This window comes from Apis cerana, linkage group LG2 (genome assembly GCF_029169275.1).
Source record: "Apis cerana isolate GH-2021 linkage group LG2, AcerK_1.0, whole genome shotgun sequence".
Classification (NCBI taxonomy): domain Eukaryota; kingdom Metazoa; phylum Arthropoda; class Insecta; order Hymenoptera; family Apidae; genus Apis; species Apis cerana.
In genome coordinates, this window is record NC_083853.1 from 10,206,539 (window position 1) to 10,220,448 (window position 13,910).

General features: G+C 39.3%; 3 protein-coding genes across 5 annotated transcripts in view; 1 reads left to right on the forward strand and 2 right to left on the reverse strand.

Annotated features, from left to right (window-relative positions):
- The window catches only part of LOC107996847 (plastin-2), a 32,191-nt gene extending 23,567 nt beyond the window's left edge, over positions 1-8,624 (forward strand). Inside the window, exons 1-4 of one of the 2 annotated variants that reach the window (XM_017055132.3) lie at positions 1,538-1,730; positions 2,975-3,405; positions 3,838-5,053; positions 5,376-8,624. In XM_017055132.3, coding sequence (XP_016910621.1) covers positions 1,656-1,730; positions 2,975-3,405; positions 3,838-5,053; positions 5,376-5,570 — 1,917 coding nt within the window. In that variant the 5' untranslated portion in view covers positions 1,538-1,655 and the 3' untranslated portion in view covers positions 5,571-8,624. Of the gene's footprint in view, positions 1-1,537; positions 1,731-2,974; positions 3,406-3,837; positions 5,054-5,375 lie in introns of those variants that run through there. The other variant, XM_017055134.3, reaches the window with a different exon arrangement.
- An 86-nt stretch (positions 8,625-8,710) lies between these two features.
- LOC107996629 (uncharacterized) lies at positions 8,711-10,485 on the reverse strand. The gene is made up of 3 exons (XM_017054792.2): positions 10,317-10,485; positions 9,256-9,926; positions 8,711-9,120 (listed from the first exon to the last, which is right to left on the reverse strand). The coding sequence occupies exons 1-3, from the start codon at positions 10,345-10,347 to the stop codon at positions 8,887-8,889; spliced, it is 936 nt and encodes a 311-aa protein (XP_016910281.2). The 5' UTR covers positions 10,348-10,485; the 3' UTR covers positions 8,711-8,886.
- Positions 10,486-10,867: 382 nt separating this feature from the next.
- Positions 10,868-12,392, reverse strand: LOC107996698 (uncharacterized). 2 transcript variants are annotated; one of them, XM_017054869.3, is made up of 3 exons: positions 12,149-12,392; positions 11,320-11,963; positions 10,868-11,248 (listed from the first exon to the last, which is right to left on the reverse strand). In XM_017054869.3, exons 1-3 carry the CDS (start codon positions 12,177-12,179, stop codon positions 11,021-11,023), a joined length of 903 nt encoding a protein of 300 aa, XP_016910358.2. In that variant the 5' UTR covers positions 12,180-12,392; the 3' UTR covers positions 10,868-11,020. The 2 variants fall into 2 exon arrangements, with proteins under 2 accessions (XP_016910358.2, XP_061927087.1); XM_062071103.1 differs by having other exon boundaries at positions 12,204-12,322.
- Between the last annotated feature and the right edge of the window lie 1,518 nt (positions 12,393-13,910).

Sequence of the window (13,910 nt, forward strand, 5' to 3'; positions counted from 1 at the left end):
TACGAGGATATCTTTTCCGTAATGTAATAGGGAAAGATGACTTCCCTCCATTAATTCGCGTATCTTCTATGTGTTATTTTCTACGATATCCAATCCGATATTTTCAATACCGCGTTGAAATCTAAAAAGAATTTTTCGAAATTCAAAAATTCTCGCGTTATATACGTTACATAAATCGTGAACGGTTTACGATCCGAGTATTTTTTTCCCGAGCTTCTGAATTCAATTCCTTAATAAAATTTACAAAGTGCGGAATAAATTATCGTTAAATTATACGTGTCGAATATATATACATATATATAGATTTAAACGACATCTCAACTAAAGTCCAATTCTTCTTGTCTCTCCGCTTTAAAAAGATATTTCTATTTCAATTATTATTGGATCCAACTGTATAATGCAACGTTCGTTCAACGTTTATACGAAACGCACACACACATATGTACATATATATCATTGAGACAGAACATTTTTCCGTTCAATCCGATGTAATTTTATAATCATCGAGCATGCTCCGATTACACCGTATATTATTATAACGAGAAACATTATACACTAATTGATACAGAGAATCGGACCGTGTGTAACACGAAGTGAAAAACGAGACAGTTATCGATATCCTGGCGCGATGGGATTGGAATAGGTGGGAAGGTGCGTTTAAGTTGACCCGGTTACGAATTACCCACGATCGAAGCGTTTCGCCGGGTCAACGCGCTCCCGTTTGACTTCTCTCTCTCGGTATTTTCGAGCTCGCGTTTTATTAAGCGTTCGTATCGTTTCGATCAACCGTTTTACAGGATGTGAACTTTGCGAACTTTGCTCCCTTCGAGAATTTTGCAGAGCAGAGAATGTTAATAGAGGCGATATTTCAATTCAATTTTTAAGAACGCAAATTTATAGTAAAAATTGGAATAAGAGATAAGTTATTTAGAATAAATTGAAAATGCTGAATTATGAGAAATCTTTTAATCTTTTAATAACACTTATTAATTAATGTGATTATCAGTTTCGTTATTTGGAAGGAAAACAATGAAGTAAATTGTGATAAACTATCACACGAATCTACATCCGGATATTTTATGGATATACATATATCTTTTTGTATCTTGATTGCTTTAAAAGTTTTTTTTAAGATAAGAGATTATTAACAATTTATTAATGTTTTATTAGCAATTATGTATAAAAAAATTAATTCGTTTAATCGCAACATTTCTATCCCGATAAAATGAAACTTTGTTGTAATCTTGTCGTTATGTTTTTGGTCTGTCAATAATGGCGCGATTTCTAATCGTTTTGTTCCGCGCAACAGATTATTCCATTTCCTTCAGACAAATCTTTGCTTAATCAGAAAAAAAAAGAAAAAAGAAAAGAAACGAAAAATTGTGAAACGAAAATGAATCTCATCGATCGTGATTCGTCGTGATTTTTCCTATGCAAATAAAGTTCCGAACAATCGAAAAATCGGTCACTTAACGCTGTTTACGATATTATGTCAGCGCGTCGATAAGGTATCGTATGAATTTCTTTTCTTCACTGTTCCCTTTTATCGAACGATAACAAAAGTGATAACAACCAAGTCCAGATGCAATCTTCAGTATGTCGTTGCATCGTAACCGCGCCTGATCAGTTTTCCTCTCGTTTCGCCTTGCTCGATCATGGAACTTCGCGAGATAGAAAAGTGGGACGTTATCGAGGAGTATTCCAAGGATTTCTCTTATTTCTTCTCTTTAGTGAGTAGAAGATTTGTCCTTTTGCGTAGGTTCTCGATTTTCGTCCAATCGGATCGATTGATTCGATTGGGCGTGAAAGATCGGTGACGCACACCTCCCGGGGAGGGAGGTGAAGGAACTCGTCGCTTTTAGAGAGTGACGAAATCATTCGTTTCATTCGGGTATCGTACGAAGAGGATATGAATGAAAGGTGTTGGAAAATTAAACGGAGTGACTCGTTCCTTTGGTTTATCAATCGTTCGAAATTTTTATCGGCGGACGCGATTGTGAAACTCGTCGAATAACACTTTTACACACTCTTTTATACGCGATACGATCGAAAAGGAATTTTTTTACTACGCGATGGTAAAGCAGAGAGAATACGAACGCTACGAATGATTCGGACAGATAAATGCAGAATGGGTATTAATCGACCGCGGCGACACTATTCTCCGTGTGAATGAAACACAATGAACCGTCGATTAACCCCGATGCGAGGTTTTTCCAAGAAAGCGCATCCGACGATTTATTTATTATTCCGACACGGATGTATTGTTCTCTCTGTGGAAATTGCATCGTTTACAATCGCATTCCTCGAAAGGCTAGCGAGCAGAATTTTATTAGCCTAGATATGATTAGTTGAAAGAGGCGCGAGATAAAGAACATTTCCCTCCGTTGATCGCATATGCGATACGCGATCGCGAGTCAAGGCTATACTTTTTTTTCCGAAATTCTTTCGCCGTAATTCCGTTATCGAATTCCCATTAGATTAGAATTATCAGATAGAATTAATCTGATTAAACAAATAATCCGAACTATTCGAATTGGAAAGTTACAATAGTTTAAATGATACAATAGTTGCAATGATAGAGGATAGCACAATTCGATGAATGAAAACTTAACGCCTAAAAATTTCAATGATACGCCTGAATCCTCGAGAACCGAAACCCATTCCTAAACTAGCGAATTAGAAGATTCCAAGAATTCGAAAATAAACGAAGATTCGAATCCTCGAGAACGTTCATCATCAAAAAATTTCAAGAATCCTATGATATTGAATCCTCAAAAATCGAAACCCACTCCTAAACTAGAAGATCCCAATAAAATAAATGAAGATTTGAATCCTACGGAATCAAGGCTATTTTCCCAAATATCAAATCCATCGTCCAAAGGTTTCGAAGACCCTGAAAAAAATCCTTTAGACCTCTCGTCACCATCCTCGGAAAGAGAAAATGTAGTCTGAAGAGGGTTTATATTTTTGTTAGATCGACGAGAATGGGGACGGTTTCATCAATCTTACGGAGTTGCGAAGCGCCTTGGACATCTGCGGCTTCAAGATGCCCGGATACAAGGTGCGGCAGATGATCGAGGAGTACGACGACAAACAGAGATCTGAGCACAAGGGTCGATTGTCGTTCGAGGAGTTCGAGAAACTTTGCAAGGAGTTGAAGGCGAACGAATTGGGATCCACGTTTAAGCAGGTGGTCTCGAAAAAGGAGAATTTGGAAACGTTGGGAGGGATTTCGGAAGCGTCAAGCGAGGGGACCACGCATTCGGTTAGACTGGAGGAACAGCTCGCCTTCAGCGACTGGATAAACACGAATTTGTCGCACGATCCTGACCTCAAACACCTGCTGCCAATAGATCCGGAAGGGAAGACCTTGTACGAGAAGGTCAAGGATGGGATTCTTCTTTGGTATGCATTTATTTTCCTCCCCTTTTTTATTTATCGATCCATTATTATACATTTATTGATGAGAGATGGCTCGAGCATTTTTAAATAAAGTTACTACTCAAGTTTACGAGATTGTTTATGCAGATTGAAAAAGTGCGTGCAAATTCATATTTTTACCAGGGAATTTCTTAGAGAATTCAAGTACAAATCAAGATACAATTAATCCCAGCAACCTTTTTTCGATTATTATATTATTTGTCGATAGAGACGGAGAGCAAAGTTGCTTCAAATTTTATTACTTTATTCGAAATTTTATACTAATTATTTTTTCAACTCGTTTTTATTTATGAAGATCGTCCACGTTTCGAATATATTTAAATCGCTTGAATCTCTCTGTTGATACTCCGATTATTGAACACCGATTAACGAAAACTCTATTCCCTATTTTTCCAGCAAAATAATCAACCACTCCTGTCCGGACACGATCGACGAGCGAACGATCAACAAGAAGAACCTGACGCTGTACAAGAAGCACGAGAACCTAACCCTGGCGCTCTCGTCCGCCCAAGCGATCGGGTGCAACATCGTGAACATAGACGCCCACGATCTGACGAAAGGCTCGCCCCACCTTGTGCTCGGCCTCCTCTGGCAGATCATTCGAATCGGCCTGTTCAACCAGATCACCCTCGAGAACTGTCCAGGCCTGGCCACCCTGTTGCAAGACGGGGAGCGGATCGAGGACCTCCTCAAACTCTCTCCCGAGTCGATCCTCCTCAGATGGGTGAACCATCACTTGGAGAACGCCGGTATAGTGAGAAGGTGTCACAATTTCCAATCGGACATCACCGACTCGGAGATCTACACCTACCTCATCAAGCAGATCGCGCCCAACACGGCTGGCGTCACTCTCGAAGCTATGATGGAGCCCAACCACACCTCCCGCGCCGAGATTATGCTGCAACAGGCGGCCAAGCTCGGCTGCCGAAGTTTCGTGACACCGAGCGACGTGGTAAACGGCATATACAAGCTGAATCTCGCCTTCGTCGCCAACATGTTCAACAATTACCCGGGGCTGGACAAGCCGGAGAACAACATAGGGCTGGAATCGCTGGAGGAGACCAGGGAGGAGAAGACCTATCGAAACTGGATGAACTCGATGGGCGTGGTCCCCCACGTGAACTGGCTCTACTCTGACCTGGCAGACGGCCTGGTCATCTTCCAACTTTACGACATCATCAAACCTGGCACGGTGAACTGGAACCGGGTGCACAAAAAGTTCACCAAGTTGCGCAAGTTCATGGAGAAGTTGGAGAACTGCAATTACGCGGTCGAGCTTGGGAAAACGATGAATTTCTCGTTGGTGGGGATCGCAGGTCAGGACATAAACGACGGCAACGCCACGTTGACCCTGGCGTTGATCTGGCAGCTGATGAGGTCGTACACGTTGTCGATCCTCACGTCGCTGGCCGGCACCCAAGGAAGCACCTTGGTCGAGAAGGAGATCGTCCAGTGGGTGAACTCGAAGCTGCAGGCGGCAGGGAAGGCGAGCGGCATAAAGGGGTTCCAGGATTCGTCGATAGCCGATGGCAAGGTGGTGATCGACCTGATCGACGCCATCAAACCCGGTTCAGTGAATTACGACCTGGTGAAGGAGGGCGGCACCGAGGAGGTAACGCGGATTGTTTCTTTACTTATCGGTTACCTTTGCAAATCGCTCGATTTCACTCACTTTTACAGTCGTCCGCGTTCTGTATCGCTTTTTAACCGATCCCGCCGTCTCTGAGTTACGACCTCGTAAACGTCTCGAGCCGAGCCGTTTTACTGCGCCGTTTCTATCCCCCGCGGATTTTCTTTCGGGAATCGAGGAGGATTTCGAAGGAGAGAAGGAGGACGACTTCTTTTTCTTTAAGGATAAATTTCTAATCGAACGAATTTGCAACCGATCCTCACAGACCTAGATTTTAACGTTTTTTCCTGTTCAACTGCTTCAGGAGAACCTGGACAACGCGAAGTACGCGATATCCTTGGCCCGAAAATGCGGGGCGCGAGTGTACGCGCTGCCGGAAGACATAACCGAGGTGAAACCGAAGATGGTGATGACGGTGTTCGCCTGCCTGATGGCGATGGACTACATCCCCAATATGGATTCCGTGAAGCAGAATAACGTGATGAACAACAGTCAATAATAATGGCGCGCCACGTCCGCGAAACGTCCCCGCGCGGTTTCCACGACGTGCGCGGGAGGAACTGAGTGTCGACTGAGTCGCGGCGCATCGCCGTGTCTCTTTTATCGAGCGTAATAATTTGTATATAAACTTAGGTTAGGGTAGGCTTGTTTTCCGAATCGAAAGGAGCAAAAAAAGAAAAAAAAAAAGAAAAAAAGGAAAGAAAAAGCAAACAAAAAAACGGAAGAAAATGTGTGCGTGAGAGAGAGAGAGAGGGAGAGAAAGGGAAAAAAGGAAACGAGAGAAGGGGAGGAATCGCTTGATAGAGATTGAAAGCGTTTCATGGCGGTTGATCACTTCGTTTGGCAAACACGTTTGCCGTGATCTTTTTGGGTTTCAGAGTAATTATTAGGAGAACGAAAGTGATTTTCGTAAAGCGTGATGATTTTTCGTATTTTTATTTTTTATTAGATAGAGGTAGAGCGAAAGTTAGAGAAATCGCAGGATAAGTGAAAAATGACGAGATGCTTCAGATAATACATATTTTTTTCTCGCGTAGGAAAGGAAAAATATCTGAATGATTACGTCGCTTATCGATCATGAGTTGTAAGTCGAGTACTTCATCTTGTATCTTTTGTGATACAAGGGATTCTCCTTCTCCGATGTTTCAATCGTATCTTTGTCCCATTCTTAATATTCCTAATCGTGATCTTTTTAAGATTTGTATAAATCGATCAAACGGTCTCTCAACTGGTATCGATCAGAAAGGAAGGAAAAGTCGATACGCGATCAGACCGGAACTCGATGGAAACGAAATAATTCGCGTATACCGGATATACGTGGCTTTCAAATTGTCGATTATATATATATATATTATATTTACATTCTTAAATCATATTATATACATTTGAAATGTGTACATGTATTTGATACTACATACGAGTGTGAAATTGTCATAACTTTACAATGGCAATCAGTCTTCGATCAATCAATCAATCAATCAATGGATCAATTCGAAAAATGGAAATTCCTAGGAGAATTACGAATAATGTATTTAATTATATATATATATAAGAAAAAAAAAAAAAAGAAAAAAAGAAAAAAAAAAGAAAAGAAAGCTTTCACCGCGAGATACCATTGTCCAATGTTCATCTTCAAGTTGATCTCCGTAAAAATATACCCCAATACATTTTGTATTTAATATTTCCAAATATTTAATTTTAATCGATATAAGTTTTAAAAATGTTATACGCAATATTTAGATGCATTTTAAAAGAGAAGAAATTAGCAATCGAAGGCAATTATTATTAAAAAAAAGAAAAAAAGAGAAAAAAATATACTGTACAAGAATCGATATTTCTTTCGTTGGTGTAAATCTGTGACGTGTCAAGCTTACATTTTTCGTCATTGTACCCAATTGTTTACGACCGTAAACAACCGTGTGTGAACCGATTCCAACCATCGACGAAACGAAACGAAACGAAACGAACGCACAATGATCATTGTAATCGTGCCATTATAATTAATCGAAATCGTAATCGCGATTGGACGCAATATTTAATCGATCGATTCGAGCGAAACGTACTTACGTATCTATTTAAAGAAAAAAAAAAAAAAAAGAAAAAAAAAGAAGAAATAACGGAGCGCGTTTTACGCGATCGCTCTTCCTCGAACAACCCACATTATACAGCGAACGATGAAGCAACGCTTGTTCCTCTTGATCGTGCGCGTTTCTCGCGTACGATATGATTGCACGTCTGCGTACCGATGTATATCTCTTAGAATATATCTTAGAGTAAAACTGTCGAGAGTTGGCCACGAGGGTATTTCTATTATTGGAGAGTAAACTTTCGCGCAATGTCTACTTAAAGCAAACGTCTACTTTCGAAAATTGTACTCTCACGTTTGCATCTCGTGCAACAAGCGCGCGTGGCGATGAATTTATTCGACGAATCATCCTTTCGAAAACTGAAACGAGCGAGGCGGAAAACAAATCGACTGAACTCTTTGTCTTTGTACTCGTTTATATTTGTTTCTTTTTTTTTCTTTCTTTTTTTTTTATTAAAAATTTTACGGCGTACACAACGGCGTCACGATCGTGTTATATCGAGAAGTTCGTGTATCGAAGTTACTAGCTTCTAGACGTTTTTAGAAATCGCGCCACGTGTTTCGAGAATTTATAGCGGACTTTTTATAAAATCGTATACGCGTACTCAATTAAATTAAGATTAAAGAATCGTTGGATCGAATCGTTGCGGAGGAAGCTGGCAGGTATTTGTAGCTTGACGTGGTAAATTAAACGAAAGTGCAATCCATCGATGCTTGGAGCATTCTTGCACGGAAGTGAAAGAAAAAAAAAAAAAAAAGAAAAGAGGAAAAGTTTCTTAAAGGAACGAGACACGAGTTATACGCATTTCTTAATTAAGAATAATGATTCTTTGATGATGATTAAACGAAATCGCACGTTAAATTGTTATCCATTCCACAGATAACATTCGTACCAGGCTGCATTTTTATTCTCTAATCGGAATGCGAAATTGCATTCCGTGCGTTCTGATTGGAGACGAATCGAATTCGAAATGAAGACGAAGAAGAAGAAGATTAAATCGAAAAAACGCCGAAGAAATGGCGTTTATTCTTGTGATTTCGAAGTGTGTCGAGTAATCTTTTAAGAGGGCCGTTTGCAATCTGCGCAATTTTTTAGATTTAAGATTAAATCGAGGAAAAGAAAAGTTTTTGCTCTTCCCTTCCCCCCCCTCCAAAGCAAAAATAAGATTAGGGAAAAAAAAAGAAAGAAAGAGAGATGCGCGCGAGAGGAATCATCGATTAACTAAGTTTTCTTTCGCTGTATATTTGTTTTAATCGATTCGTCAATCGGTAATTTCAACTTACAATGATCGCTGATTAATTAAAAAAAATAAAGAAAAATGCGTACGTTCACATATACACGATGCTCTGTGCGTACATGAACGTATGTGTGTGTGTATGTGTGTAAGACTGTGTGTATGTATGGGTCACCGTAGATATATAATTTAATGTATCCGTAATTTAAATAAAAACAAATTTATCTAATAAGATAACGCGAATTGTTGTTTGAAAAGTTTCTCAACACGAACGAAACATAACATTCATATGTTAAAATAGAAGGATAGATAATTACATTTCTTTTTTTTAAATATCCTATCATTTTTCATCTGTTTATTATTCTTGTACATTGGATAAGATAGTCTATTGTACATTAATACCTCTGCTATTTTTAACCTAGAATTTAATGCTCCAAGATTATTTTATTTTTTTCATATACCTCTCTTCTTTTTCGTAGCATCCAAAACGTGATTCACTTCATTGGAAATAATCTGTTCACCTCCGAATTCGCCATAATAGTGGTTATCGACGGTTCGGGAATGTCGGCCAATTCTCTCTTGGCTGCTCGAATGTCCCGTAAAGATAGATTCACGTATTGGGATATGGCAGAGAGGTTTTTCTTCTCGTCTGAACCCAGAGTGCCCATCCTCGTTATCGACGAAACGAATTGATAGTCGCTCACGAAGATGCGACTAGTTGAAGTCTCCTAGAAAAAAGAAAATTTAATTACTCCCATGACAGAATTTAATTACTCTTCTTACGTGTATACAAAATGATAAGAGATATTCGATATTCGATCAAGTTTCTCAACGACGAGAGACAATCTCTTAAGATGGCTCACTAGATGAGAATGAAGATCAGGCTCGACGACAATGTTGGCACCGTAAGATCCGAAATAGAAAGAGGCGTAGTAGCTGCAATTATTCAAATTAGTCGTCTTCTGGATCACTATTGTCTCGCTCGGGACCTTGTTCAGCTGTGGCAAGGATTCCAACTCGTATCTGTTGTTCTTTATCTTGTTCATCATCCTCTTGGACGGATAGTGATTCACGCCGACCGTTACCGCGCACTGTCCAATGGTCGTGTTCTCCAAAATGTCGAACGTTCCATCCGGAACGCCGTTCAGATCGACACCGATGTTGAACCTCTCCGATATCAATTTGACATCGTTCAAAAATTCGATCTGGATTCGATCGTTCACTATCAGATAATCGACACCGTGCTCGTTGAATTTTATCTCGAATAGCTCGCTGCTGATCAACTGTCTCATCTCTTCCTCCGACACGTCCATTCTGTTGTCGTTAGTCAGATCAACGCTTTGCCTCCTCGTGTTTGCCAGGTGACAGCTCAACCCGTCCGATCCTTTCGGCCTGCAGAACAGGTTCATGGCCGTGTAGTTGAACTTTTGCACCCCGTCGTGGTTCATCGGGGTCGAGGTGATGTTCATCTCGACGTCGAAAACGTATTCCGGCCCGTGTTTCCACACGCTCTCGTCGACCGCCACTTGGGCCACTGAAACGAAATCAAGTTTTTCAACGATCTCTCGGATTCGTTATTGATTTTACACCGATAAATCACGATTAATTGTTGATCGTGTACTTCATCATCGATGGAAAAATATTTCGATGCGATATCCTGACTTAGTTCATAATTGATCTATGCGGTGGAAATTTTTATTTCAACGAGGACATTTCGATTAGAATAACTTTATGCGCGTAAATTGAGCAAGTGAAAGAAACAATTAATAAGTCGTGATGATTAATCCGAGCATTTATTTTTCTCCGTGTGAACGGAAGCTATGATTTGCAATTAGTTACGAATTATCATTCACATAAGCAGTTCCTGGCCCGATTTAGCCAGATTGACGATAAAGACGGTTAAATGGAAAATTGGCTTACCGACCTAAGAAGAACGGAATTAATGAGACGAGCATGTCGTACCGCACCGCTCTCAACTGGTTTAACACTCTTCTTCGGCTTGAAGGTCCTTTTATATCAGCCACATACTCTCCGATGACCTCGGCGTGTAATTTAATTAAGCCATCCCACCATTCACGATGTAATCGTCATGTCTAACCTGGAAAACTCGCTACTTTTGAGAAACGAAGTAAAATTCGATGTATAAAATATACCTCTATTCATTAATACAATTGATTTCCTTATTTTCGAGATGCATAAATTGAACTTTTTTGAAAATATCTTCCAGCGATTTTTAATCTAAAATATATCGGAATAAAGTATCATTCGTTTTAATTAATTACTTCAATTCCGAATAGAATTTTAATAATCATTTTTACAAAATGGTTTCTATTATCGTAATTTCACGTTTTTCATCGCGTGTTGAATCGGCAATGTTGAGAATATCGAAACGATAAGAGGAATCTTGAATAAGACGAGGAAAAAGAAAGATATCACGGACAATACGGAAACTCGATATCAATTATTACACCACAATTCACGTTATCCGTGTATACAAAAAAAAAATTTATTTCTTTTCTTTATTATCAAATCATACATTAATATTCAAGTGGAATCACTTCATACAATACATCATATATACTTTCATATTTTATTTAAAACAAAATCGCATTCTTCTACCTTCGACCTCTATATCACTAAATTGTGTTTCATTCCTTCTCTGAAACGTAGATTCACGACGTGCTCGTAATTTAAAAATGGCAACGGCTCTTTGGCAGGCTCTATGCCCACCAACTCCACGGACGATATATCCTGCACGATAAAATCTCTCTCCGCTAGATTCACCATCTTGACGTGCATCTCGGTCTGACTACGGAACGTGTCGTCGCTCACGTGCATCTTGCTCGTAGATTTGCTCTGCAAAAGAAACCAGTACGTATCATCCTTCTCCGTTACGTCCAATCGACAATTGTCTCGCAGATACGTACAATCTTAACGTTCAATTCCGATTTTCCATCGACCGGTTCCTGCAATTTCGTGCACCTCTTGCTCTCCATGGTCTTCCCAATCACGACGACAGAGTTCGATCGTCGTTGCGGCAACGACAGAATTTGTAATTCGTAATTTTTCCCCTCCTCCCCACCATCGTCTCTCTGGCCACGTGCAACCATATTCCGGTCTTTATCGTATTCGAAAACGCTGAACAAGGTGGGGCAATCGCCCAACGCGTATCTCTCTCTTGCAAAGAATACCGGCATCGAGTTCACATTTTCCCTCAGATCGGTTCCAACGCTCAACTCTTTCACGATGCTTCGTATGATGTTCAATTGTTCGTCCTCGATCACCGTTGGAAGCCGTAGATTTTCGATGCCCCGCGGGCTGAATTCGATCAAAAAGGAATATTCTATGCTGCTTGTCTCGGGATAATGCTTTTCCGCTATTGCCACGTCCTCGAAACGACAGTATAACCTGTCAATCATTTCCGGCCGACATCTCATCATGGTCGTCACGTTTATGATCAACAGTGGCTCGTCTAGAACGTCGGCGGACAACAGATACGTGAGATTCGCGTGGAACACGTATTCCGGGCCGAAAATCCACTCGTTCGGACGATCCACGAGAATATTGGCCGCTGGATGAGAGAAAAAAAATTAAATTTTAGAGGTTAGGTTCTCGGTTAACGGAAATGGAATACAAAAAAGCACAATCTTCAAGATAGAATTTTGAAAAATAGAAACTGTTTCGAAGCGATTTCGAAAGAAGATGGAGGTGAGAGAATGCAGAGTTTAATTAATTCGGATTAATTAGCTTACCGACCTAGAAAGAATGGGATTAATATGAAGTTCATGTTGATGCGGCGTGTTTAACTAACCGAATTGGCTTTCTTGCGGTCGAAACCTCCTTTATAGCAGTGGCCACTGTGGAAAGAATAATGGGCACCATGTGACGAAGTTAGCCTCTTCGGACCGCGCTTGCGTCCGTCAATTCGATGCAATCCTTGTCTGCGGCGTAGTTGTGCACGTATATTACGTACAAGTTACGTGTACGCGCGTAAAACATCACTTTGAAAGTTTCACGATTAGACGAGTTGGTTTTAAGAAATAGTCGAAATGGAAAATTTTAGAATCGACGGAATTTTATTTGAAAAATTATGATTGACGTACAATTTTTTACTTTAGTCCGAAGAGTAGAGAGCAATGAGCGATAATGATGTAATAATATAGAAATAAAAAATATTGCATTGATTGGAAAGATTCTTTCGATAAATTTTTCTTTTGCATTAATTTCTGTGGAAATTTTCTTTTTTTTTCTTTCGATTGCAATAAAATACGAAAGAAACGATATAACATTACAAGAATTGAATGAAGAATTGAATACAAAATTACAGAGTGACGAGGTATATTTCGGGTCAAATCAAATACGCGACGAGTTAATTTTTAGTTAAATTAAAAGAGTGTCCGATTCATTTCGATCGGGAATAAAATTATTCGATTAACGATGTGATTCATAAGAAACTAGAAACTGGTCGAATTAACTCCCATTTGACACTTCAACGATCGTAATCTGTATTATGAATGGCTCGTATTGCCGAAGTGTGTTATTCTATTAAACTCGTTACGTGGCTAATGAAAGAGGCCACTTTTGCCTCGTTTGCATTATTTATTTTTCTAGAAGTGGCTCGAACGGATCATGAAATTCTGATCTTCAGAAACGATCTTGCAATCGTTTCGCAAATATTTTTTTATAATATATTTTAATATTAAGAGAGATCGTTCTATTCTCGTATTTCTCGTATTTTAATTGAGGACAAGATAAAAATTTTTCCCTCGATGCTCTACGTTTTACGTCCAGCGTACTTTTTTGAATTCTCTGAATGATAAAGCTTAAATCTTTGCAGCACGCAAGCTTTATGCATTAACTTCAAAGAGGACACTTTGCGTGTGCGTTTGACAGTCGAATATAACTGCTCTCTCGAGGCGCGAACCAGCCACGTTTAACTGACTGATGTCGCTTTTGACAACGAGTTGTTGAACTGACATTCTATCGATTGCTCTCTGTTCCCTTCCTCTCAGTTTTTGAGAAAATAAATAATTCGGTCGAAACGAATCGTTCTTATTTTTTTGATCAATCTTAGAAGTGTTGATTTATAAAACGGAAAAGGAACCAAGTAATAGAAATAATGAAAGTTAGTCACAAGCAAGCTTGTTAATTCTTCTAGTTATCGTAATTGCAAATTTTCGAACTTCAATTGTATATATATATATATCATGATAGATTATTTCCTTTTTAATCTTAAACGAGATAATTAAGCGCTGATTGGCGCAATGACGAGAAATATTGCGTTTTTCTAGGAATTTTCAATTCTTTAAAAAGAAAAACAATGAAAGAATATTAAGAAGAATTTTAGAAAGGAGTTTAAAGATATAAAAAGGAAGATTATTTATTCTGGTTTTTATTAATTCGTTCATTCAAATGTCTTAAACGTGCAAACTTTGACGCTTGTTCGATTTTACCATTTCGATACATCGCGAAAACTTCCGTAAAACACAGACGTTTCGCTATTTTTGCCAACATTGCT

What these genes read in the sequence shown, in the direction of transcription:
- LOC107996629 (XM_017054792.2), bottom strand. Translation starts at nt 10,347, where the DNA reads ATGCTCGTCTCATTAATTCCGTTCTTCTTAG. An exon ending in ATTAATTCCGTTCTTCTTAG is followed by an intron (nt 9,927 to 10,316) that starts GTCGGTAAGCCA and finishes ATTTCGTTTCAG; the next exon opens with TGGCCCAAGTGGCGGTCGAC. An exon ending in CTGATCTTCATTCTCATCTA is followed by an intron (nt 9,121 to 9,255) that starts GTGAGCCATCTT and finishes TCTTTTTTCTAG; the next exon opens with GAGACTTCAACTAGTCGCAT.
- LOC107996698 (XM_017054869.3), bottom strand. Translation starts at nt 12,179, where the DNA reads ATGAACTTCATATTAATCCCATTCTTTCTAG. An exon ending in ATTAATCCCATTCTTTCTAG is followed by an intron (nt 11,964 to 12,148) that starts GTCGGTAAGCTA and finishes TCTCTCATCCAG; the next exon opens with CGGCCAATATTCTCGTGGAT. An exon ending in CGGAATTGAACGTTAAGATT is followed by an intron (nt 11,249 to 11,319) that starts GTACGTATCTGC and finishes TTTCTTTTGCAG; the next exon opens with AGCAAATCTACGAGCAAGAT.